General features: G+C 66.5%; 1 protein-coding gene across 1 annotated transcript; it reads right to left on the reverse strand.

Annotated features, from left to right (window-relative positions):
- Positions 1-2,516: 2,516 nt before the first annotated feature.
- ARRB1 (arrestin beta 1) lies at positions 2,517-24,278 on the reverse strand. The gene is made up of 16 exons (XM_075140456.1): positions 23,882-24,278; positions 11,910-11,940; positions 11,226-11,286; positions 9,695-9,739; positions 8,996-9,192; positions 8,104-8,163; positions 7,915-7,982; positions 6,577-6,712; positions 6,404-6,488; positions 6,242-6,314; positions 5,680-5,817; positions 5,404-5,487; positions 4,986-5,009; positions 3,943-4,013; positions 3,601-3,652; positions 2,517-2,781 (listed from the first exon to the last, which is right to left on the reverse strand). The coding sequence occupies exons 1-16, from the start codon at positions 23,899-23,901 to the stop codon at positions 2,670-2,672; spliced, it is 1,257 nt and encodes a 418-aa protein (XP_074996557.1). The 5' UTR covers positions 23,902-24,278; the 3' UTR covers positions 2,517-2,669.
- Between the last annotated feature and the right edge of the window lie 1,130 nt (positions 24,279-25,408).

Raw genomic sequence — 25,408 nt, forward strand, 5'->3', positions numbered from 1 at the left:
CGCCGGGTACCGCGTGGCCTTGCATTTCGTTTCCTAAATCATGCCCAGTCCCTGCTGCGGGATACAGAAACCTTCATCTCTTCCCTGGCTCCCACGGAAACATCTGCGTGTCCCTGCGCCGGGGGGAAGGCTCTCATCGGTCAGGGGATAGAGAGGGACGGGGTGGCTCGGTGTGAGCAGGGCGGGCGCTGCTGCTCACCCTGGTCCTTGGCAGGAGGAGCGGGATCCCCTGCGGTGGCCGTGCCCATCTGCGTTGGTCTTCTAGGACGGCGTCCCAGCCGATGGAGAGACGCCGGCATTTCTGGGGCAGGGCATAGCCCGCCGTGAGCGCGACATGTTGGTTCGATGCCCTGCCCCGGCTGTCTGTCTCTGCTGGCAGGGAGCCCGGGCAGGGCGGGCTGAAGCTGCGTTAGTCATTTCTCACCCAAACGACCAAGATTTCAGATGTTAGCCGAGAGCGACGAGGGTGCTGGGGCGGTGGGAGCTGTTCGGGTCGTGCCGGGGCAGGCGGTTCTCCTGTGCTCCCCCCCCGTGTAAGAGACAGCTTGGCACGAGTCCTGTGGCGTTTCAGCATCGATTTGTGTGGTTTCTCCTACAGCCTGAAGCTTGCGGAGCGCACGCACACACGCGGGCATTTGGTGTGAGCCGAGGACAGGAGCCAAGCTGGCATTTCCCCGCTGCGTCTGTGGAGCATGGGAGCCAGGACGCGCTGGGGAGCAGGGAAACAGGATGGCCAAAGTCTCCTGCGGCCAGATAAGGGGGTTTTGGGGGGGCAGCTGAGGCAGACACCGAGTCCCGGAGAGCAGGCAGGGGTGTCCCAGCACCGACGTATGGGCAGGCAGCAGCCACAGGGGTGCTGGAAACACCGGGGCTGGAGATGGGACGCTGCTGGAGACTTATTTGCGTGTTAATGTGTGAATTAATTTGCTAGTGAGGAAACGGACAGGAGCAGTGGGACCGTCAGGTGCTGTGACAAGGAAATCTGCTCTCGTCAGTATGAATTTGGCTTGCTGGGGTGGGACAGAGCAGCAGAGAGGGGGGCGAGAGCCTCCGTGCCCCCCCCAGCACCGCCATCGGGTGCCTCGTTGTAGAAGAGCCCAGGACTGTGCCAGCTCCCCTGTCCTGAGCCAACAGAAGTGTCCAGGCGCTGGGACTCTATTTTCTTTTTTTTCTGAGTTTAATAAACTAGAATAATTTATTTGACAGAACACAGAAACATCACAGATATGGTGGAGAAACCAAAGAAGCAGGTATCAATGAACAGTACAAAGTAACCACTTTACAAAAAGAAGTACCACGCTGCCCTTCAGCTTTACCCAAAAATAACAGGGGGGCCTCCACTCTGCACCCCCCCGGACGGGGGGGACACGGCTATCCCCACGGGTTGCTCTCCCATGACAACGCTGACCGCAACGGCACAATAAATAGTGAGAACGGCCTCTCGGTCGATGGTGGGAGACCCGAGACCCCCGGCAGACCCCGATGGGGGTCCGTGGGGTGGGATGGGTCCCCGGGCACCCAGCAAGGGAGCCCCAGGACGGGCACCGCCAAGCCGGGAGGCACAAGCATCTGGTGAAACACTGGTTAGGGTGGCAAATGCTGTGTTCCCCTTCCCCTCCTACCCCCAGGTAGGTGCTTGACCCCATGCAGGCACAGACAGGGAGAAAACATCAACCAGGGGAGCTTTGCAGCTCGTGGGGGGCCGAAGCATCCCTGGGGTAACCCCGCTGGGAACGAGGCGGTTACGCCGTGACCCTGCCGTGCTGAGAAGCGTTTGCAGCCTCTCCCAGAGCAAGCGTCGTGCGGCTGACGGCACGCACCCACGGGGCGCCGCGGTTCCCCGCCGCCAGCCCCGTCCCCCCGTGCCGGCTCCAAGTCCGCTGGCCTTACCTGGCCCCTCACAGCTCTGAGCTCGCGTCCTCCAGGGAGGTTAAATCGGTGTAAAAACCGATGCAGCTGAAGAATAAACCCCCGGGGCTGGCGCCTTCGGGAGGATTTGGGGGTAAGAGCAGGGGGAGCGATGCCCACCCCTCTTGCTGGCTCCAAACCCCGGTGCCGGGTCGAGCCTTTGCCGGGGAGGAGCTGGGCTCAGGTCTCGGGCAGGGTCTAAGGGTCAAAGCCAGGCTCGTGCATCCCGGGGAGGGGACACATGCAGCAGGGCCAGGCAGGAGGGGACAGGCGGTGGGCGAAAGGAGGGGACATCCGAGGTGCGCGGGTGCCCTTTCCCATGAGCAAGCTGCCTAGAAAAGACCCCCCCAATTCTGCTGCACCCCCCCCTCCCCATAACAAACTGGTGTTGAGACTGGACTTATATAAAACGCATAAAAGAGGCAGCTCATAGGAAAGGGCTCCGAGGGCAGGGGGGGAAGGGGCAGGGGGCTGGACGGGGAGGGCAGGGCTAAGGCGAGGGGTGCTGCGACCCCGCAGCCCCCCCCCCACCGCCTCCGGCACCCCTCCGGCCGTGCCCTGCTCGGGAAACAGCAGCTCTGGCAGCTGGATGAAGAGTGACAACACGGCACAGCTGGAAGGTTATAATTGCTGTCGCCATCGGGCGATCCATAGGCTCCCGGTACAGGTAGAAAACAAAATTAATAATTATACAAAAGAGAAGAAGCCTAATGCACGGGTGTTACTGGCGCGCGCCGGCCCGGCGAGCTGGGGGGGCTCGCTTATCTGTCGTTGAGCTGCGGGGAGTTTGTCCGCTCCTCCTCGTCCTCCTTGTCGTCCTTCATGCCTTTGAGTCGCTGGCGGGCGAAGTCTTCGAACACGATGTCGTCGTCACTAGCGGAGACACGAGGGAGAGGAGCTTTACGGGGGGACGGGGTGCGCGGCGAGCCCGGGATTTGGGGGCACCCACCGCAAGTCTCTCCCGGCTCGCACGGCGAAGGCAGGCGTGCTCCCACATGCTCTACCTGCACCGCGGTACTTCAGCAGCTCGGGGGGCTCTTAAACCCCCATCCTTCAGCAAACAGCCTCGTTTTTTAAAGCTTTACCGATGCTTGCCCTCTGCACCCCCAAAAAAGCCCCCAAATGGGTGGCTGCCTCGGTGCTTGCTCAGTGAGGGAGCTGAGCAGCCCGGGAGCGATGTGTGGCGGGCGCAGCTCTGCATCGGCAGCCCGCGGCATCGCCGGGGCTGTCCACGCCGTTTGCGCCGCGCCTCGGGGACCGCAGCCCCGCAGAGAGCGGCTGGGTTGGCGGAGCACTGCAAAAACCTCCCAAAACCACTTATTCCAGCACAAACACCGAGTTGAGGATTAACCCAGGCAGTGCCACGTGGCCGTGGCATTGCCAGCCCCGGGGCATGCACCCCCATCCCCGGGGACACCCCACCACCGACACGCGATCCTGGTGGGCGCTTTCTTACTGCGGTTTCTCCTGTTTTTTGGAAAGCCATGCAGGGAGATGGCGAGGGAGGAGAGAAGAGAGACGGGCACGGCATGCGTTACGGGTTACGTGCGCGGGGTTAGTCATCGCGTGCCCGTCCCACGGCACGGCACAGCATGGCACGGCAGGCGTTAGTGGGTTAGGGGGTGCCATGCAACCTCTGCAAACGCTCCGTACTCCCACACAGACCCCGGGGGGGGTGGTTTTGTCTCTTACTTTGTGTCAAGCTCTATCAGATTTGTATCTATGGGTGCTTCGTTCTCTGGAACTGAAGAGAGGGAAGTACGGCACAGGGTTAGTCACGGCAGACACCGGGGTCATCACCGCTGTCCCAGCGGGTGGGTGCAACCCCCCCGGGGTTTGGCCGCACCGGGGTGATGGGGGCACCCCATGGACTTGCTGCCCTGCAAATGGGGCGCCGTGGGCTCGACGGGAGCCGAAATCTCCGTCGGGCACCGCGCAGCCCCGCTGGCATGGATAGGGGAGCGGGCTGAGCCCTCTGCCCCCCCCGCACCACCCCAAAGAGGGGCTGCCCCACCTCCAGCGCCGGACGCTCACCGTCCCGGTGTGCCGGTTCCTCCTTGGGTTTAGGATGCATCAGCGTGAAGGGCAGCTCCACTGCGACGTCGCTGCAAGAGATGCCGGGGTAAAGCACGGGGCTGCCTGCGCTTTGCAGGCAGAGGGGGGGGCAAATTTGGGGTGGGAGCAGAACAGCATCCCACATTTCAGCTGCCGGGGTGACCACGAAGCCGGGCATTATCCTCCGCGTAGCCTTTTTACAGCTACCACGCTTCTTGCTTGAGCTTGAGCCCGTGGTCTGGGCTCAGCACAAACCCCCCCGCCTGCGGGGCCGGCAGCTGGGCCAGCCAGAGGGCACGAGGGAGGGGATCAGCGCAGCAAAAATCGGCCTTTTAGCAGCTTATCAGCATCCGGGGATCCAAATCCCCCGGGTTTAGGCTGCCTGCCGGCAGCGCCGTGTGAAACGGCAGCGGGGGTCTGAGCACCCCCCCGGCGCTGCGGGAGGGGTGGAGGAGGTGCACCGAGTTTCCCGGTGCTCAGCGGGGACAGTGATGGCAGGGTGGGACAGTTCGAACACGGCTCCTCCGGGCAGGAGCTCTGCCTCTTCCACCCGCAAGCGTGTTGCAGCGGGGGGGAAACGCGTGTTGCGTGTGTCAGCTACAGCCCCAGCGTCCCCCGGGAACGGCGAGCGGGCACGGGGAGCCGCGGTCCCCGTGGGATGGAGACCGGGAAAGCCCCGGAGACTCTTCTCCCCACGGCTGGAGATGCTCAGCCCCGAGGAGCCACCTCCGTGCTCTGCTCACTGTCCCCAGCAGCACCCACGGGCCCTTCTCGCTGCTCCGGCACGGGGTGGGGGGATGCAGGGTCCGACCCCCCACCAGCATCCCCAGCCCCACAACTCATCAGCCGCACCAGCCCGGCCCCGGCTCTGCGGGCTGCCTGGCTTTTGGCCTCGGCTTAGCCGGTGACCCCATGGCGGTGGCATCCCGAGGACAAGCGTGGGGTCGGGGTGGCAGCGGAGGGGACCGAGGGGACAGGGGGGCGATTTGGGGGCGTTCGGGGGGGAGCGGCGCGGGCGTTACCTGGAGGCGAGGTCTCCCAGCAGGCTGGCGTGGGTCAGAGGAGACAAGACGTTAGTCACCGCTCCCCGAGGACATGCGACCCCCCCCACCTTGTGTCCCCCCCCCACGCTGCTGAGTCCCAGGAGGGGTTTAGGGGGGTGACGGGCCCCATCTGCGGCACGGGAGGGCTGCAAGCGGGGCCCCATCCTGCAAAAGGTGCTGCAGCACAGAGAAGGGGGGAGCGGAGTTGTTGTAGGGATGAAGGACCCCCCCTCCGGCAATGGCCATGCCGGAGTTCCCAGAAAGGGCCACCTTGTCCAGAGCTTCACCGTCACCTCCCCGGGAACCACGCAGCACGGACACCCCGAGGCCGGTCCCAAGCCCCGAGGAGAGCAAGGGAAGAGAGGGGGTGCGGGGGGGGGTGGTCCCCAACACTCACCCTCCTCGGGACACCACCAGCTTCACCTTCACCTTGTAGGAGACGATAATGCCCAGGATCTCCTTGTTGGCTCCGTCTCTTAACCTGGAGGAAGGGGCAGGTGGGGATCAGCGAGGGGATGCCCACGGGGACCAGCCCCCTGTTCTCTTGAAGGTCCCCCCACCGGTTCTCCATCACCCCTGGAGCAGGAGCTGGATGCCCACCAGGGCTCCCCCGAGCCCCCTCGTGCTGCCGGAGGGAGCAGGAGCCCCGGGGGTGGTCGGGGGGGGGGCTCACAGTGTGCTGGAGGCCAGGTTGGTGTCCTCGTGCTTCAGCTTGCCGTCCAGCGCCAGCCCCCGCTTCTCCCGGTTGTTGGCGAGGAAGGGGGTCAGGGTGTAGACTTTGCAGAACGTCGAGCTCGGGGCCACCATGTCGCTGGGGATGACAGTCACCATCAGCCAGAGCCCCAGCTCCCCCCCAGCTCCCACAACTCCTCGGGCCACCCCGGACATCTCCATCCCAGCCCGAGGATCATCTCTGTCCCAACTCCAGCCCCAGCCCAGGCATCTCCATCCCAGCCCCAGCCTGGTGAACATCTCCATCCCAACCCAACGCAGCAGACATCTCTGTCCCTGCCCCAGCCTGGAGTTCATCTCCAGCCGGGGGGACGCAGAGGGTGACGTTCCCCCAGGGTGCCATCAAAAAGAGGGTCTCCATCTCCCCGCTCCTCCCACCAGGACCTGCTTGCCGAACACAACATCCCACTGCTTTGAAGGTGCTGCACTGGGGCAGGAGCCCCCCAAGGCTCCTCTGAGGTCCCCAGGGCCCCTCGCGACGTCCCTGAGCAGCCCGTACTCACTCGGCGTCCTCCACGGCCACCGGGCACTTGTACTGGGCGGTGTTGAAGAGGCAGATGTCGGCGTACTGGCGCACTGGGGCGAGAGATGGAGAGACGGGGGTCGGGGAGGGCACCCGCGGGGACGGGGACGGCAGCCGGGGGGGACCAAACCCCGCTCCTCACCTGAGATTTTGATCTTCTTCACCGTCTTGTTGGTGTTGTTGGTGACATGGACGTTGACGCTGATGGGCTCTCCGTGGTAGTAGATCTGCAGGGAGCAAAGGAGGGGGGGACGGTGAGGTCCCTGTCCTCGCCGGGGTCGCCCCGCCGGTGTCCCCTCCCCAGTCCTCGCCCACCTCCTTGTCCAAGGACGCCTCCAGGTGCAGCGGTTTGTCCGACATGAGGAACTGCCGGGTGGTCTCTGCCATGGGCTGGGGGCCGGGTCGCTCCGGCGCGTACTGGACCTTACGGATCACCAAGCGCACCGAGTTCCTGGGGGCAGACGGGGAGAGGAGAACGCGGGCGTCCGGCTGTCTGCAGGCAGCTCTGCCCGCAGGCTGCCCTCTTTCTTGGCCCGGTTTGGGTCAAATCCCTGTTTTCTTCTGGTCTGCTGGGTCAGGAGAAGGATGGCGTGGGTGGTCCCGGCTGGATGCCCAGCTTGCCTGGGCTGCGAGGGGGCAGCCCCACGGCCGTGCCAGGCTGCCCACGTGGCCCCACGGGAGGGCTGGGCTCCTTGCCTGCAGCACAGCGGTACATGTCCCCGTCCCAACCCCTAGATCATCTCTCACCCATCCCCACCCTGGAAAGCATCTTCATCCCAGCTCCATCCTGGGGAACACCTCTGTCCTGGAGAGCATCTCCATCCCAGTCCCAGCCTGAAGGACATCTCCATCCCAACCCCAGCCTGGAGAACATCTCTGTACCTGCCCCAGCCCAGGAAACATCTCCATCCCAGCCCCAGCCCGGAGGACATCTCTGTCCCAGCTCCATCCTGGTGAACATCATCATCTCAACTCCAGCCCCAGCCTAGCAAACATCTGTCCCAGCCCCAGCCTGGAGGACATCTCCATCCTAGTTGCAGCCTGGAGGACATCTCCATCCCAGCCCCAGCCTGGAGGACATCTCCATCTCAGTTGCAGCCTGGAGGACATCTCCATCCCAGCCCCAGCCTGGAGGACATCTCCATCCCAGCCCCAGCCTGGAGGACATCTCCATCCCAGTTGCAGCCTGGAGGACACATCTCCATCCCAGCCCCAGCCTGGAGGACATCTCCATCCCAGTCCCAGCCTGGAGGACATCTCCATCCCAGTCCCAGCCTGGAGGACATCTCCATCTCAGTTGCAGCCTGGAGGACATCTTCATTCCAGCCCCAGCCTGAGGACATCTCTATCCCAGTCCCAGCCTGGAGGACATCTCCATCCCAACTCCAGACCCAGCTCAGACATCTCTGTCCCAGCCCCAGCCCGGAGTTCACCTCCATTCCAGCCCCATCCTGGAGGACACCTGCATCCCAACCCCACCCTGGAGAACATCTCTGTCCCAAACCCATCCTGGAGGACACCTCCATCCCATCCCCATCTCACCCACTGTGGGTAGCAAAACAGGGTGCCCCTTCCCCGCTGCCGGGTCGCAGCCCCTGCCAGCACCCCGAGGATGCTGCTCCCACGTGGGCTGGATGGATCCTCTCCACTCACCTCTTGTGGATTTTCTCCTCCAGGTTCTCCGCACAGAAAGCTTTGACCTCGTAGTCCACGCCGCAGGCCTGGAAACCAGGAGGGGGCAGAGAAGGAGGCAGAGAACCCCCTTTGCACCCCCCCAAAGAGGTGACCCCAACCAACGGCCAGTCACCGCTGCCCGGTGGCACAAGGACGGGTGGACCTTACCTTCCCCGTGTCCTCCGGGCCCGGCTGCAGCGTGACGGAGCAAGGCAGGTTGGGGGGGATCTGAAGGGGAAAGCGGGGTCAGGAGCGGGGCCGGGACCCCCACCCCCGGGCCGGCTTTTTGCCCCGGAGAGCAGCGGCATCACCCGCCCGGCGCCCCACCCCCTCCCGGTGCTGCCCGCGGCGGGGGGGACACAGCCAGGAGGGATTTCCTCATTTTCCTAATTGCATTCCCTAATTGCGCGGTGCCCTTTTCCGCGTATCTCAACCCAAGTCCCGCTCCGGATCCATCCTGGAGCGGCTCAGGCTCCTCAGACCCAAAACCCCAAAGGGTTACAAAAAAATCCCTGATTTTGGAGGGGGTTTTTTTTGTTAATCTGGGGGATTTGGAGGAATTGAGGTTGTTTCGCAGGGCGCCAGGGCCGTTCGCGGGGCTCAAGCCACGAAAATGTCACCAGTGGCGCCGGGGTGGGGAGCGGCTGCCAGCGCCAAAGCGGTGACGGGGAAATTTGGGGGTGCGGGTGCATGAAGCGGGGGGTCTACCCTCACCCCATTCCCTGCCGGAGCTGCCTCGGCTCTGCTTCGCTTTGGGGGAGCACCTCAGGTTGGTGTCACTGCTCAGGGCATGGACCCCCTGTGCCAGCATGCACCCCGTGCCTCAGTTTCCCCACTGGTGGCTGCTTTTTGCTCCCGAGTTTTAAGATCCACTGCATTTCCCGTAAGATCCAGCTGCATTTTCCATAAGATCCAGCTGCATTTTCATCACAGGTGGCAACATCTCACCCCCAGCCACGACCTTACGGGGCGGGAGGGGACCTCAGGGGTGGGGACACGCCATCCCTTCCAGCAGCAAGGGAAGAGCACCCAGGAGCATCGCCACCCGCTGCCACCCTACCTCGAAGGTGAAGGGGTAGGCGTGCTCGCCCAGCTTCTTGATCAGCCGCTCCTGCAGCCGCGTCAGGGGTTTCTTCTCCTCGGGGACCGGGGGGAAGGCCTGGGCGTTGGCCACGAAGAGGTCCTTGCGGAAGGTCAGCCCCAGCACGTCCAGGTCCTCGCGGCCGTAGCGGAAGGCGCAGGTCAACGTCACGAAGACTGGGGAGGGTGGCAAGGGGTGGAGGTTGGTGGTAGGGTGGCATCATGGCGTGATGGCATCATGGCATGGTGGCATCTGGCATGGTGGCATCATGGCGTGGTGGTATCGTGGCGTGGTGGCATCGTGGCGTGGTGGTGTCATGGCGTGGTGGTGTCATGGCATGGTGGCATCACGGTATGGTGGCATCACGGTATGGTGGCACCATGGCTCATCCCGCTCCCACCAGCACCGGGAAGCGGTGATGGCTCCCAGGAGGTGCCATGGTGGGGAGATGGGGACGCAGCCCAGGGACCAACCAGATGCGCCTTGGGGTGCCCACCACAGGACCCCCATCCTCTGCAGGACAGGGGACCCACAGCGGGGACAGGGGGCTGGAAAACGTCACCCGAGGGCCCAGAGATGCCAACGCCGAGGTAAGACCACGCGGGGACACCGGCCGCCCCCTGCGGTGGTGCCACCTCCGTGGCCCCAGGCAGGAGGGTCCCCGCGGGGAGCCGTTACCTTTTCTCTCCTTCAGGTACTCGGGATCCACCAGCACCACTCCGTCTGCAAGGGAACGCCGGGGGGTCAGGGGCCGCGCCGGCGGGGACGGGGGGGACACAGCGGCGGGACTGGGGGGACACGCTGGTAGGGTCGGGGGGACGTGGCCACAGGGTCAGGGGGACACGCGCGGCAGCGTTAGGGGGACGTGGCAGCAGGGTCGGGGGGGACGGGCAGGCAGGGTTGGGGGGACACACGGCAGGACTGGGGGACATCCCAGCAGAGCTGGGGGGGACACCAGCACGTTTGGAGGGGGGGACACAGGCAGGGTTGGGGGGACACGCTGGCAAGATTGGGGGACATGCCAGCAGGGATAGGGGGGACACCAGCACGTTTGGAGGGGGGGACACAGGCAGGGTTGGGGGGACACGCTGGCAAGATTGGGGGACATGCCAGCAGGGATAGGGGGGACACCAGCACGTTTGGAGGGGGGGACACAGGCAGGGTTGGGGGGACACGCTGGCAAGATTGGGGGACATGCCAGCAGGGATAGGGGGGACACCAGCACGTTTAGGGGGGGACACTGGCAGGGTTAGGGGGGACGTGCACGCAGGGTCAGGGGGGACACGCGGCAGGATTGGGGGACATCCCAGCAGAGTTGGGGGGGACACCAGCACGTTTGGAGGGGGGGACACCAGCAGGGTTGGGGGGACACGCTGGTAGGGTTGGGGGGGGACATGCAGGCAGGGTTGGGGGGACACACTGGCAAGATTAGGGGACATGCCAGCAGGGATAGGGGGGACACCAGCACATTTAGGGGGGGACACTGGCAGGGTTGGGGGGACACACTGGTAGGGTTGGGGGGGGACGTGCAGGCAGGATTAGGGGACATGCCAGTAGGATAGGGGGGACACCAGCACGTTTAGGGGGGGACACCGGCAGGGTTAGGGGGGGACGTGCAGGCAGGGTCGGGGGGGACGTGTCCCCCTTTATCCAGAGAGGCATCGCCTCAGAGCTGCCAGCCGGGGCTGGGGGGGGGGGACACGGTGGCAGCAGGGGGACAGGCAGCACCCACCGCACGACAAGCAGTGACACGGGGGGGGGGGCACCCCGGGAGCCCCGCGGTGCCCAGCTCCTCATGTGCAACCGGGCACGCGGCTGCACTGCAGACGGATATATCTCAGCGTTTACATACATATATATTTTTAATGTATATCTATTTTTAAAGCCCCCTCTCTGCAGGATGGGGGGGGGGGATTCGGGCTCTGCCTCCCGGGGTAATTAATCCACGGAAGCTGCAGGCGTCTTAAATGAGTAAGAAAACGCCGATGTGATTCAGAACGGGCTCTTTTCCGACACCTCTGGCGCGGGGGCTTCTCCAGCGGCTGTCCCTTAGGGATGCCACCGGATGGGGACATCCCCGGGGCGTCTCCCTGGGGGTCCCTGCTCCCCAAAACCCTTTTCCTCCCGCTCACGCAGGCTCACATGGGCTCAGCCCACCCCGGCGCGTCCCCCCCACCCAACCCGAGCTCCCCCCCCCGGCCCCACGTACCCACGGGGTCCACCACATCGATGTGATCCACGAAGTCCCTCTTCCCCAGGTAGACGGTGAGCTGTGGGGAGCGATGGGGGGGTCGGGGGGGGGGTCCTGGCGTCCCCCCTGGGGTCCATCACCCCCATGGTCCCCATGTGCCACCCCATGCCCCTGCGGCACCCAAAAGCCAGCTCCCCCCCCCAGCCTGGAACCCCTCCAGATGTCCCCAGATCTGGTGGCATCTGGAGGCACTTGGCATCTGGGGACATTTAGGTCAAGGTCAAGCCTCAGCGGGCACCCCATGGGCTTGTCCCCATGGGGCTGAGCCCCACGGGGTGACGCCCCCGGCTTTCTCCTGATGGGGAAACTGAGGTACGGGGTTGAGGCGCAGCACCCGAGGCTCGGCAGGAGCATCAGCCCCGGAGAGGAACACCGGCTCCAAGCGGGGAGCCAGCCCCGGTGCCGGTGCACGTGGCCACCGGCTTGGATGGTCGGCACTGAACCCCATTTGCCGTGCCTCAGTTTCCCTTCTCGCTGGCGTGGCGGGATGCCCAGCAGCTTGCAGGGCGTCTTTGGGGTCTGGGTTCGGGCCCGTCCCCCCCTCCTGGCTCTGCTCGCAGGATTTGGCAGGGGGGTCACCCCGGGAAGCACCAGCTCTCCCCCCGCTTCCCCCCCGTCTCCCCGGGGAGCCCCGGCGCTCACCTTCCCGTTGGGACTGGCTTTCTTAAACACCCTGCAAAGAGCAAAAAGGGGGGGGTTAGCGGCTGGGGCACCCACGGGTGCTGCGGGATGCGTTCGCATCACCCCAAGGCGGCACTGGGCAGGCGATGGCACCTGACCTGGCACAGGACCCACGGTGCCCGGCCCCATGCAGCATTGCGGGGCACAGCCTGACCCTATATATACCTTAGGGGGCACAGCCTCACCCTATATATACCTTAAGGGGCACAGCCTGACCCTATATATACCTTAGGGGGCACAGCCTCACCCTATATATACCTTAAGGGGCACAGCCTGACTCTATATATACCTTAGGGGGCACAGCCTGACCCTATATATACCTTAAGGGGCACAGCCTCACCCTATATATACCTTAGGGGGCACAGCCTGACCCTATATACACCTTAGGTGGCACAGCCTGACCCTATATATACCTTAGGGGGCACAGCCTGACCCTATATATACCATAAGGGGGCACAGCCTGACCCTATATATACCTTAGGGGGCACAGCCTGACCCTATATACACCTTAGGCAGCACAGCCTGACCCTATATATGCCTTAGGGGGCACAGCCTGACCCTATATATACCATAAGGGGGCACAGCCTGACCCTATATATACCTTAGGGGGCACAGCCTGACCCTATATACGCCTTAGGGGGCACAGCCTGACCCTATATATGCCTTAGAGGGCACAGCCTGACCCGATATATACCTTAGGGGGCACAGCCTGACCCTATATACACCTTAGGCAGCACAGCCTGACCCTATATATGCCTTAGGGGGCACAGCCTGACCCTATATATACCATAAGGGGGCACAGCCTGACCCTATATATACCTTAGGGGGCACAGCCTGACCCTATATACGCCTTAGGGGGCACAGCCTGACCCTATATATGCCTTAGAGGGCACAGCCTGACCCGATATATACCTTAGGGGGCACAGCCTGACCCTATATACGCCTTAGGGGGCACAGCCAGCTGATTCCCGACCCCACAGGGCCCAGGCATCCCGCCCATCCCTGACCCTCTGTACCACCAGGCAGCAGCCAGCCCCAGCCCCGTGCCTCAGTTTCCCTCCCGGCTGGCGCGGCGGAGGCAGGCCTTCCCGCAGGTGACGGCGGGGGGGTTCGGCCCCTCGCCTGCAGCAGGCAGGGCGCCCCTCGTCCTCGGGGGGGGCCCTGCATGGGTCTGCCCGGAGCGGGACGGGAGACCGGGGCTGCGCGAGGTGCAATGCCAGGCGCAACGCAGCCGAGGGGCTGCGTAAGGCGCCGTGCAAGCTGCAATGCAAGATGCTCTGCAAGGTGCTGTGCAAAGGCCCTGCCACGCAAGGTGCTGTGCAAGGGGCCATGCAAAGGCCCTGCCATGCAAGGTGCCGTGCAAAGGCCCTGCCATGCAAGGTGCCGTGCAAAGGCCCTGCCATGCAAGGTGCTGTGCAAGGGGCCATGCAAGGCGCTGTGCAAAGGCTCTGCAGTGCAAAGTGCCATGCAAAGTACCATGCAAGGTGCTACACAAAGGCCCTGCCGTGCAAGGCACCGTGCAAAGGCCCTGCCATGTAAGGTGCTCTGCAAGGGGCCATGCAAGGTGCTGCACCAAGGCCTGGCCATGCAAGGGGCCATGCAAGGTGCCGTGCAAAGCCCCTGCCATGCAAGGCACAGTGCAAGGGGCCATGCAAGGTGCCGCACAAAGGCCTGGCCATGCAAGGGGCCATGCAAGGTGCCGTGCAAAGCCCCTGCCATGCAAGATGCAGTGCAAGGGGCCATGCAAGGTGCCGCACAAAGGCCTGGCCATGCAAGGGGCCATGCAAGGTGCTGCACAAAGGCCTGGCCATGCAAGGGGCCATGCAAGGTGCCGTGCAAAGCCCCTGCCATGCAAGGCGCCGTGCAAAGGCCCTGCAGCGTGAAGCCAGGCTTTCTGCAAGCCGGGGAGCAGCACGGCGGAGGGACAGTCCCCGGCCAGCGGCACAGCCCCCCGCTCACGGCACCCCGGCACGCGGAGCGGCTCGGCCCCCCCCAGGAGATGGACGTCGTTCCTCCAGCCAGGCCGAGCGGGGCGGGGAAGGGTCCCTGGGGGGGGGGAGAAGCACCCGCCGGCGCAGCCCCGTTGGGTGCCAGGATCCGGCCAACCCTCGGCATCCTGATCAAGGCGCAGCCGCAGCCGCTGCCAGCGCCCTGCGCCGTAAAACCGAGGCGTCGGGAAGCCAGCACGGCGCATCGCATGGGGAGGGCGCCCAGAGACCACCCTGATGGGCAGCAGCCTGAAACCTTGCAGGCAGCAGAGCTGCATCCCAGCAGCCCGCCGCCTTCCAGCACTTTCCTCTCGGTTTATGGCTTTAATTTGTTTCTAATTACTGGAAAAGAAATTAAAAAGAAGGTTTGCGCCGCACAGGCGGATATTAAAAAGGGGGTGGGGGTGAGGCTGCAGCATTGCGGCGCGGCGGCTGCCCCGGGGCCGGGGACTGGCAGCAGCGTGGCACCACGGGGACACGTCACCCAGGAGGGATGAACCCCCACCCATGTTTGCACCCGCCGTGGCTGTGGGGTGACGGTCCCCACCGTCACCTCTGCCCCACGGGACGTGGAGCGCACGGATGGATCCACTGGAAAGGCGAGGAGAGAGCGGGGTGCTCCTGTCGCCACCCATCCTCCATCCCGGGGGATGCCCTGCGCCGTGGGAACAGCCCCCAGGCACCCCCAAAAATCCCTCTGCAAGACCCCACGGAGCCGCGGGGCAAGGCCGTGGGTCCAACGTGCCAGCGCCGTGCTGCCAGTGCCGGGAAAAGCCGGAGCATCCCCGATCTGCCCGCTGCAGGCAGGGAGCGGGCAGGGGCAGGCAGCCTCCTGGTTTCGGAGGCTGTTCGGAGCCGGCCCTGGCACGAAGCCACCTGTAAATGGGTTCTCCTCGGATAATCCCTCCTCGCCTTTAAATTCCATTAAAGCCATCCGGGAAGATTAGCGATGGTGGAAAACAATTCCCCGGGCAAGCTGCTCGGCGCTGCCGAAATACCAGGGGCTCCTCCAGGCGCTGCCGGGATGGATCCTGGCCCCAGGGCCAAGCAGCGCTGCCGGCATCGCCCGCCCGCGCCCGCCGAGGGCAGGCAGGGAAGGCGGCGGCCGCTGGGTTTGCTCGGCAGGAGCAGGGAAGGAAAACAGAGCGGTGCCAGGTCAAACACGCGGTGCCCGAGCCGGGGATGAGCCATAACGGGGCAGCCGCGGGCACCGCGCCAGGGGGGACGCGTGGGCACAGGTCGGGGAGGGTCCTTGCACGGCCGAGCGCCGGCGGCTCGGTCCCCGCGCCGAGCACAGCCCTGAGAGGAGCATCGGGGACCTGCTGCGCCTGGCGGGTGACCCTCGTCCCCGGGCCCACGCGCCGGGGTCGGCCTCACGCCTACGCTGGGGTGACCCTCACCTCTGAGCCTGGGTGCTGGGGTGACCCTCACCCCCGTGCCAGGGTGACCCTCACCCCCGTGCCTGGGTGCTGGGGTGACCCTCACCTCTGAGCCTGGGTGCTGGGGTGACCCTCACCCCCGTGCCAGGGTGACCCTCACCCCCGTGCCTGGGTGCCGGGGTGACCCTCACCTCTGAGCCTGGGTGCTGGGGTGACCCTCACCCCCGTGCCAGGGTGACCCTCACCCCCGTGCCAGGGTGCTGGGGTGACCCTCACCTCTGAGCCTGGGTGCTGGGGTGACCCTCACCCCCGTGCCGGGGTGCCGGGGTGACCCTCACCTCTGAGCCTGGGTGCCAGGGTGACCCTCACCCCCGTGCCTGGGTGCCGGGGTGACCCTCACCTCTGAGCCTGGGTGCTGGGGTGACCCTCACCCCCGTGCCAGGGTGACCCTCACCTCTGAGCCTGGGTGCTGGGGTGACCCTCACCCCCATGCCTGGGTGCTGGGGTGACCCTCACCTCTGAGCCTGGGTGCCGGGGTGACCCTCACCCCCGTGCCAGGGTGACCCTCACCTCTGAGCCTGGGTGCCGGGGTGACCCTCACCCCCGTGCCAGGGTGACCCTCACCTCTGAGCCTGGGTGCTGGGGTGACCCTCACCCCCGTGCCAGGGTGACCCTCACCTCTGAGCCTGGGTGCTGGGGTGACCCTCACCTCTGAGCCTGGGTGCTGGGGTGACCCTCACCCCTGTGCCAGGGTGACCCTCACCTCTGAGCCTGGGTGCTGGGGTGACCCTCACCTCTGAGCCTGGGTGCTGGGGTGACCCTCGCCCCCGTGCCGGGGTGACCCTCACCTCTGAGCCTGGGTGCTGGGGTGACCCTCACCCCCGTGCCAGGGTGACCCTCACCTCTGAGCCTGGGTGCTGGGGTGACCCTCACCCCTGTGCCTGGGTGACCCTCACCTCTGAGCCTGGGTGCTGCGGTGACCCTCACCCCTGTGCCTGGGTGACCCTCACCTCTGAGCCTGGGTGCTGGGGTGACCCTCGCCCCCGTGCCCCCGAGCTGGCCCACGTAGGAGGGACAGCAGTGCCAGGAGCGCTCCCGAGTGCCAGCAAGCCCCGCCACCAGCCTCACTGGCCCGGCACAGCGCCGGCGCTCGGCACAGCCCTGGGCTACCAGGGACATTCATCCCCCTGCTCCCATCGTGCCCGGTGGCACCGCCACCCAGCAGGCATCACCGCCAGGTCCCCGGGGACCGGAGCACCCCGCAGGGCACCACTCGGCTCTGCGGCGCGGGGAGCAGGATGCGGCCCACGCAGGCAGGAGGAAGCAGCGTTGCTCCATCAGGGAGCAAATTTCCACCATCCCTGAAATCCCAGGGAGATTCCGGGAGGGAGGCAGCTGGGATTCCTGGGACCCGATGGGGAAAGGGCTCAGCGCAGAGGAGATTTCCTGGGAAAAGGGGGGAAAAAAGGGGATTGCTGAAATTCACCCACCCCAGAGGCAGGAGGATGCTCTCACGCTGCGCATCAACCCCCTCGCCTTGTTGTGCCTCAGTTTCCCCATGTCCCCTGCCCTCGGGCGTCCGCAGAAAGAGCTGGGAGTTACCGCCTGGAGTGGGGTACGGCTCTCGACCCGGGGAAAGCGGAGAGCGCAGGGACACCCCGGCACGGAAAACCAGCGAGAAGGGAAGGTCAACGGGGCGGCTTCGCCCCCGCACAGGCTGTCGGCAGCACAAGTGTCCCTGCGCGTCTGTGTGCCTGTGTCCCAACGGCCCTGTGTCTCTGTGTCCCAGCATCCCTGCATCCCCAATCCCTGCATCCCCAATCCCTGCATCCCCAGTCCCTGCATCCCCATATCCCTGCATCCCCAGTCCCTGCATCCCCATATCCCTGCATCCCCAATCCCTGCATCCCCAATCCCTGCATCCCCAGTCCCTGCATCCCCATATCCCTGCATCCCCAATCCCTGCCTCCCCAGTCCCTGCATCCCCCGTGTCCCTGCATCCCCCGTGTCCCCACATCTGTGTCCTTGCGTCCCCACATCTCTGCACCCCTGAATGCCTCTGTCCCTACACCCTTGCATGCCTGCAGTGTCCCTGCATCCTTGCATCCCTGTGTCCCCACATCTCTGCCCCCCTGAGTCCCTGCATCCCTGTGTCTTTGCATCCTTGTGTCCCTGCATCCTCACATCTCTGCATCCCTGAGTCCCTCCATCCTGTGTCCCTGTGTCCCCGCATCCCTGCATCCCTGCGTCCCCGCATGCCTGCGTCCCTGCATCCCCGCGTCCCCGCGTCCCCGCGTCCCCGCGTCCCCGCGTCCCCGCGTCCCCGCGTCCCCGCGTGCCCACATCCCGCCCCCTCCAGAGCCGCGGGGCCCAGCATGGCCTGGCCGGGCTCTGGCGGGTCCCGGGGGGCCCAGGGGGGACCCAGCCCGCGCCCCCACCGTTACTCCCTCGATCCCAGACGAGCCCCGGGAGACGACCGGGGCTGCCGGCAAATCCTCTGCCAGGCGCATAAACACTCGGGACAACCCGCAGCCTGTCCCAAAGCCACCGGGAACGTCGGGAACGTCGGGAACATCCCACCGGCCCTTCCCGGGCGGCCCCTCCTCCTCGGGGGGGCTGAGTTTTCCCAGCCGAGGTGGGAAAGCTTTTCCACAGGCGGGACGCTCGGCGCGAGGGTTCGCCGGCACCGGGTCCGGCAAAGCCGGCGTTAACGGGAACGCTGTTGGAATTAAATAAACGGGGGGGGAATAAAGGGCCTGGGCCCAGCGGGGAAGGGCGGCAGCGCCGTCCCTCAGCATTTCCCCTTCCCCACAATTAATTAATTGATTGGTTTTTACGGCCGAGGGGTGATCAGAGCGCCCAGCCTCCGGAGCCGGGGCGACGCCATCCGCCTGAGAGCCCGCAGCAATTAACGGGGGTTTTTCTGGGTAATTAATGAGATGTTACATAAAAGCAGGGTGGGGAGCACCCTCTGCCAGCCTGTCACCCCCCCGTCACCCCACATCCCCCCCACTGTCACCCCACATACCACCACCCCCCCCACACCCGGGGACCAGCACCCAGGGGAGACCCCGGAGAGGGCTCGCACCGGGGCCGGCGCGGTGACGTTTCGGCGTGCCGGATCTGCCCCCGAGCCGTGCCGGGAAGCCCCGGGAAACGCAGCCAAAGGATGGAGGCTCCGCCGGCCCCGCTGCCGGGGCCCCCCCGGGGACGCTGGGTGATGCCTCCTGCCCATCCCTCGTTACACAAACGAAGCCGCTAACGAACCCCCGGCGAAGGCCAGATCGATGGCGGGCGCTGCAGAAGTGCCGAGCAGGAAACAATTACTCACCGCTCCTCCCCGGCACCCGCCGGCACCCACCCGCCCTGGCCCCACGGCGGGGGCAGGAGCCCCGCACAGCCCCACGCCATGGGTGCAGGAACCCCACAGAGCCCCACACTATGGGTGCAGGAGCCCTGCACAGCCCCACGCCATGGGTGCAGGAGCCCTGCACAGCCCCACGCTATGGGTGCAGGAGCCCCACAGAGCCCAAGACCCACATGGGTCCATGCTGTGGGTGCAGGAGCCCTGCACAGCCCCACGCCATGGGTGCAGGAGCCCTGCACAGCCCCACGCCATGGGTGCAGGAGCCCTGCACAGCCCCACGCTATGGGTGCAGGAGCCCTGCACAGCCCCACGCCATGGGTGCAGGAGCCCCACAGAGCCCAAGACCCACATGGGTCCATGCTGTGGGTGCAGGAGCCCTGCACAGCCCCACGCCATGGGTGCAGGAGCCCCACAGAGCCCAAGACCCACATGGGTCCATGCTGTGGGTGCAGGAGCCCCACACAGCCCCACGCTATGGGTGCAGGAGCCCCACAGAGTCCCATGCTATGGGTGCAGGAGCCCTGCACAGCCCCACGCCATGGGTGCAGGAGCCCCACAGAGCCCAAGACCCACATGGGTCCATGCTGTGGGTGCAGGAGCCCTGCACAGCCCCACGCCATGGGTGCAGGAGCCCCACAGAGCCCAAGACCCACATGGGTCCATGCTGTGGGTGCAGGAGCCCTGCACAGCCCCACGCCATGGGTGCAGGAGCCCCACAGAGCCCAAGACCCACATGGGTCCATGCTGTGGGTGCAGGAGCCCCACACAGCCCCATGCTATGGGTGCAGGAGCCCCACACAGCCCCACGCTATGGGTGCAGGAGCCCCACAGAGCCCCACGCTATGGGTGCAGGAACCCCACAGAGCCCCACACTATGGGTGGAGCCCTGCACAGCCCCACGCCATGGGTGCAGGAGCCCCACAGAGCCCAAGACCCACATAGGTCCATGCTGTGGGTGCAGGAGCCCTGCACAGCCCCACGCCATGGGTGCAGGAGCCCCACAGAGCCCAAGACCTACATGGGTCCATGCTGTGGGTGCAGAAGCCCTGCACAGCCCCACGCCATGGGTGCAGGAGCCCTGCACAGCCCCACGCCATGGGTGCAGGAGCCCCACAGAACCCAAGAGCCACATGGCCCCACACCATGGGTGCAGGAGCTGGAGGGGGCCCACATCATGGGTGCAGGAGCTGGAAGGGTCCCACATTATGGGTGCAGGAGCCCCACAGAGCCCCACGCTATGGGTGCAGAAGCCCCAGACAGCCCCACACTATGGGTGCAGGGGTCATGCTTGACCCCACATTATGGGTGCAGGAGCCCACACAGCCCCACGCCATGGGTGCAGGAGCCCACACAGCCCCACATTATGGGTGCAGGAGCCCACACAGCCCCACGCAATGGGTGCAGGAGCCCCCAGAGCTCCACATTATGGGTGCAGGAGCCCACACAGCCCCACATTATGGGTGCAGGAGCCCACACAGCCCCACGCCATGGGTGCAGGAGCCCACACAGCCCCACGCCATGGGTGCAGGAGCCCACACAGCCCCACGCCGTGGGTGCAGGAGCCCACACAGCCCCACGCCATGGGTGCAGGAGCCCACACAGCCCCACGCCGTGGGTGCAGGAGCCCACACAGCCCCACGCCGTGGGTGCAGGAGCCCGGGCTGCCCCTCCAGAAACACCCCCACGCATGCACATCCCGACGGCCAGCTCCATCCAAAAGCACCCACGGGAGCAGGGAAGGGGCACGCGGGGACAGGGTGGCCTCTCGCCCTTCAGCAGCCGCTGATGCCGGGGGCGGGGGGGACCCTCGCCCGCCACCGCTGCCGGATCTGGAGGGAGGGAAGGAGGAAGCGCGGAGCCTTCCCTCCCCCTCCAGCCCTTCCTGGTGTCGAAACACCGGAGACATGAGGCAGGAAGCCGCCGCCGCCGCTGCCCGTCGGTGACTTCCAACCCCGGGGGCCCCACGCCATGGGCTGCCAGCCCCGGTGCCCCCGAGCCCCCCGGCGCTGCCGCAAGGCCAGATCCCGCTCTCCTGCCCACCCTGCCCTCTCCCTACCAGTGATCCGATACCTTAACGAGCTCGTTAGGCACGAGTCCGGGGCTAACGATCGCTTTATTTGGTGGCTGATAATTGAGTGGGGTCCGTTTGATCTCCGTTGGGAAGATTTACGAGGATTTGATTCCCCTGGGCATCGGAGCGGGGTCTGACGGCAACGCCATCGATTGCCTTTGAACTTGGGGCGGAGGAGCTGGGGTTTCCACCGGCTCTCACGCTAATGGGGCCGGCGGGCAGATCTAATTAGCCAGCGCCGCGTTGGAAGGGACCTCCGGGGATAACGGAGCCGCCAGCAACCACATCACACGCTCCGGCATAACTCCGGCGGTGGCGGCCGGTGGCTCCGTGCCAGCCGTGCCGGGATGAGCCCGGAGCATCGTGCCAGCCGATCCCAAAGCAACAGCATCCCACGGGCCGTACGTTGCATCCCGCATCCCCGCTGCATCCCCGCTGCATCCCCGCTGCATCCCCTGCCAAGCTCGGCAGCAGCATCCCCCGGCCGGGTCGGAGCTTCGCCGGCTTCCTTGGCACGGAAACACCTTGGCTGTGGGATCCGGGATGTGTCTGGATCCTGCTGTTATTACCAGAGTTTGTTCTCCAAACAACATCCAGGAAGCAGGAGTCTCCCCTCCCGGGCCACATTCCAGAGCTCCTTCTCTTCCCAGTGGAAATTCCTGTCCCGCTCCCGGACCCCCCAGCTTCATCCCGGGGGGATGCACGGGATGCCGGGACTGCAAAGCACCCCAGGGGACCAGTCGGCCCCGGCGTGGTTTGATGCTGCAGAGGGGCAGGATGGGACCGTGGGGCCAGGGGAAGGGTGCTGAGGGGTGCCCGGTGCCAACCGAGGTGGGCTCTGCCGCGCCGGGACCCCCGCGGCGCTTCCCCGGCTCCAGCCTTGTCTCCGCTGACCATCGGGAAACCACCTCCGCCGCGGCTCAAACCACGGGCCACCGGCCCAGCACCCCACTGGCCCACGGAGGCCAGCGGGTGCCCGTGGGGCTGCAGCCACCCTGGCTGGGTGCTGGGTGCCGGGTGCTGGGTGGGAGGAGCCGGAGGGGGGGCGGGAATGCGTGTTTTTGGAGAAGCTGCAAATAATTAGGCGACGTGTTCGGCGGCGGCCGGGGCTGGCCGGGTCCCCGGCGGTGCCAGCAGCCACAAACTCGCCTGTTTACTCCGCCGAGTGGCTTCCTCCGGCTCTTCCCACCGCAGGGCTTTGAAGGGGGCTCGGCAGGAGCTGGGAACGACGGCAGGATGACGCACGGAGCCGCACCGGCCGAACCCCCGAGCACCCCAGAAAACCCGGGGACGGCTCCTGCTCCCCCGCCTTGGGGGTTCGCCTTGCACCCAGGATGTGCCGCTCACCCTGCGCGGAGCAGCCGGGGCCGTGGGAGCAGGGTGACCCCAAACCTCGCGGCACCGAGGCCGGTCACCCACAGATGTGGAACGCTGGGACCCCCAAGAAAAGCGGGGTGACCCCACGCTGGCACCGGAGGAATCAGCAGAAATGATGGGTTTGGGGTATCCGATGGTAAATCAGCTCCCGCGGCCGAATTCCCCGACCCCTCTCCAGCGGCTTTGGGATGAATCCGAGCGGATTTGGGGCTGGAGCTCTGAACCGGAGTCGAAAGGGAGATGGGGGGGGGAGATTTGTCACCCTAATTTCCCCCCCCCGTACGCGCTGCGTGGGCAGGGAGAAGATCAGCTCATGCCTCTCCTGCCTGCACGCCTGCCCGCGGGCGCTGCCAGCCTACGGGAACGCCGCTCACCCGCGCTCCCCCGGGCACCCCAAAATCTCCTGGGGCCGAACCGGCTGCATCCCAGGGATTGTACCCAAGGGTGGGGGGAACCCGATGGGTGCTCCAGCCCCACTGCTCCAAAAGCAGGCCTCCGCCCCGGTTCTCAGGGGCTGCTTGCCCGTTCTGGGGGTGCAACGCGCCGGTGCTTGAGAATTAGGGATGCTGAGCCAGGGGATGCGGATGCTGTCGGCCACGGCCGGGGCAGCAGCACTGGGGCAGCCTGTCTGGCAGCGACAGCCCCCCCCAACGCCGGGGGGGTCAGCAGGAGCCCCCAGATCCCATCCTGCCACCCCAAAACGCTGCAGCGTTTCTGGAAGGTTCTGCCAAAGCAGGGCCGGACCCCCTCGTCCTTCCCTCCTGCCGTGGGGCACGGTGATGGCGTCGGCTGCGCCGGAGCCACCCGGTTCTGCCACCCAGGTGCCATGGGGGGGGGACGGAGGGGAGGGCAATGCCACCCCCCCCACCCGCTGGTGTCGGGGGGTGAGCGGGAGCACCCCTAAGCACCTGGCCCTAAATAATTAATGATGGGGAGGCCCAGGATAGCACCGACCACCCCTTGGCCACCCCACCGCAACAGCCAGAGCCGGCTGGGGAGGGGGTGTCACAGGAGACACCCCCAGACGCCCGACGCACAGGCTGGCGGGGGTCACCGGGCTCCCGAAATTCCAAAATCCCTTTCCCGGGGTGGGCACCTCCGCGGGTCCGTGCATTCACCGCAACCCTCTTTGCCGCGCCCTGCACCCCGGGGGGCCGGGGGGTCCCCGTCCCCGTCGGCACAGGGGTCCCCGAAGGATGACAGCCAGCGCGGCAGCTCCCCTGGGACTGAGGCGTCGTGCGCCGTCATGGTCCCCGCGCCATCAGGCCTGGCACGTGCTCCCTAACCCCCCCCCAAATGGCGGGGGGGGCGACACCAGGGCCTGGCTCCCCAGGGTCACTCCACGCTTCCCACGAGTGGGAAGAGCCAGGGTGACACACACACACACCCCCCCCCCAAAAAAACATCCAAACCACTCGGGAAGAGAGCAGTAACGCCCCCGAGCGCCGGCCCCAGACCCACGGTGGGGTTGGGGTGCGGGCAGGGGTGCGGGCAGGGGTGCGGGCAGGGGTGCGGGACCCGCACCCCAAGCCTCTGGAGGTCCCCACGTCCCCCTGGACCCCACCGACCCTTGGCCGGGATGCAGACGCTGGCTCCCACCTCGCACCCCAGCAAGGAGGGGACCCCGTGCGGGGGGGGCGACACCCAAGGGACCCCCGGTGCAGGCAGCCGAGGTGCAGGCAGCGATCCCTCCCTCCTCCGTCATGCCCGGGGCACCCACCCCGGGGTGCCCCCCCCCCAGCCCCACTCACCGGGTGCCTTTGTCTCCCATGGCCCCGCCGATCCTCCGGGCAGATCCACCGGGAAGCGCCGACCGGGCTTGGAAAATTACTGGCTGGATGGTGGAAGGGGAGAGGCGGCGGCGGGGCGGGCGCTGGGCTCGGTACGGCCCGGTACGGCCCGGAACAGCTCGGAACGGCTCGGAACGGCTCGGAACGGCTCGGCTCAACCTGGCTTGGCACGGCTCGGTGCGGCCCGGTGCGTCTCGGTGCGGCTCGGTACGGCTCGGTGCGGCTCGGTGCGGCTCGGTAAGGCACGGCTCAACCCGGCACGGCTCGGCACGGCACGGCCCGGCTCGGCTCCGGTGCGGGCGCTGCCGAGCGCAGCCCCGCCGCGCTGCCGCTGCCGCTGCCGCCGCCGCCGCCGCCTCCGCCCGCCCCCGAGCGACGCGGCCCCGGGGCGGCGGCACGCGCGGGGCCACACGCGTGGGTGGGGGGGAACGGGGAGGGGAGGGGGGGTGTGCACCGCCCTGCGCGCGCGCACGGGTCCCGAGTGGGAGGTGCGCCCCCCCGTGCACGCACACGCACACGCAAGAGGGAAGGGCGCACACCCCCCCCCCTCCACGCGTGTGCACCGGTGCGCGCGCACACGCACACGCAGGGGGAGGTACACCCCCCCCCACCCCCGCGTGCACACGCACCCCCCAAAGCCCCTGCGTGTAGGCACCCACCCACGTGCACCCCCACCCCACGTGCACCCCCAGCCGTGCACACTCACCCCGCCCCCCCTCACAGCCCACGCCGACCCACCCCCCCTGCCCCTCTGGCTCTGGGGTAGGGTCCCACCTCCCCCGTGGGGTCCCACCTCCCCCGTGGGGTCCTATCTCCCCCGTGGGGGTCCCATCCCCTCCGTGGGGTCCCACCTCCCCCGTGGGGTCCCATCTCCCCCGTGGGGGTCCCATCCCCTCCGTGGGGTCCCATCCCCTGCGTGGGGTCCCACCTCCCCCGTGGGGTCCCACCTCTCTGTTGCGGGAGAGGGGTCCCACTGTGTCACCAAGCCCCAGGGTGCCACCGGGAGCCCTGGGGACACTGGGGACTGTCACCCCGTGGCTCCTGGCCCTCTCTGGCAGCAGGACCTGCCTTCCCCAGCTGGGGACAGGGGGACGTGGGGACAGGGGGACGTGGGGACAGGGGGACGTGGGGACGTCCTCTCCTGCCCGGCCTTTGCCTGGTGCCACCCCAGCAGGCAGCTGGGGTGGGGACAGGGGACACGCCGACACGGGACCTGGGACACCCCAATGCTGGGCAGGGCCGGGCAGGAGCAGGCAGGGATGGGCAGGGACAAGCAGGAGGAGGCAAGGATAGGCAGGAGAAGGCAGGGCCGGGCAGGAAGAACAGGCAGGGCCGGACAGGAAGAGCAGGCAGGGACGGGCAGGAGGAGCAGGCAGGAACAGGCAGGGACCCCAATTTCCCTCTCCTCCTCCAATGAAGTTCAGCCCTGCCTGCAGGCAGCCCCTCCCCTCTCCTCCTCATTGGCTGCCTCCCCCTCCATTCGCCCGC

This window comes from Calonectris borealis, chromosome 1 (assembly GCF_964195595.1).
Source record: "Calonectris borealis chromosome 1, bCalBor7.hap1.2, whole genome shotgun sequence".
Lineage (NCBI taxonomy): Eukaryota > Metazoa > Chordata > Aves > Procellariiformes > Procellariidae > Calonectris > Calonectris borealis.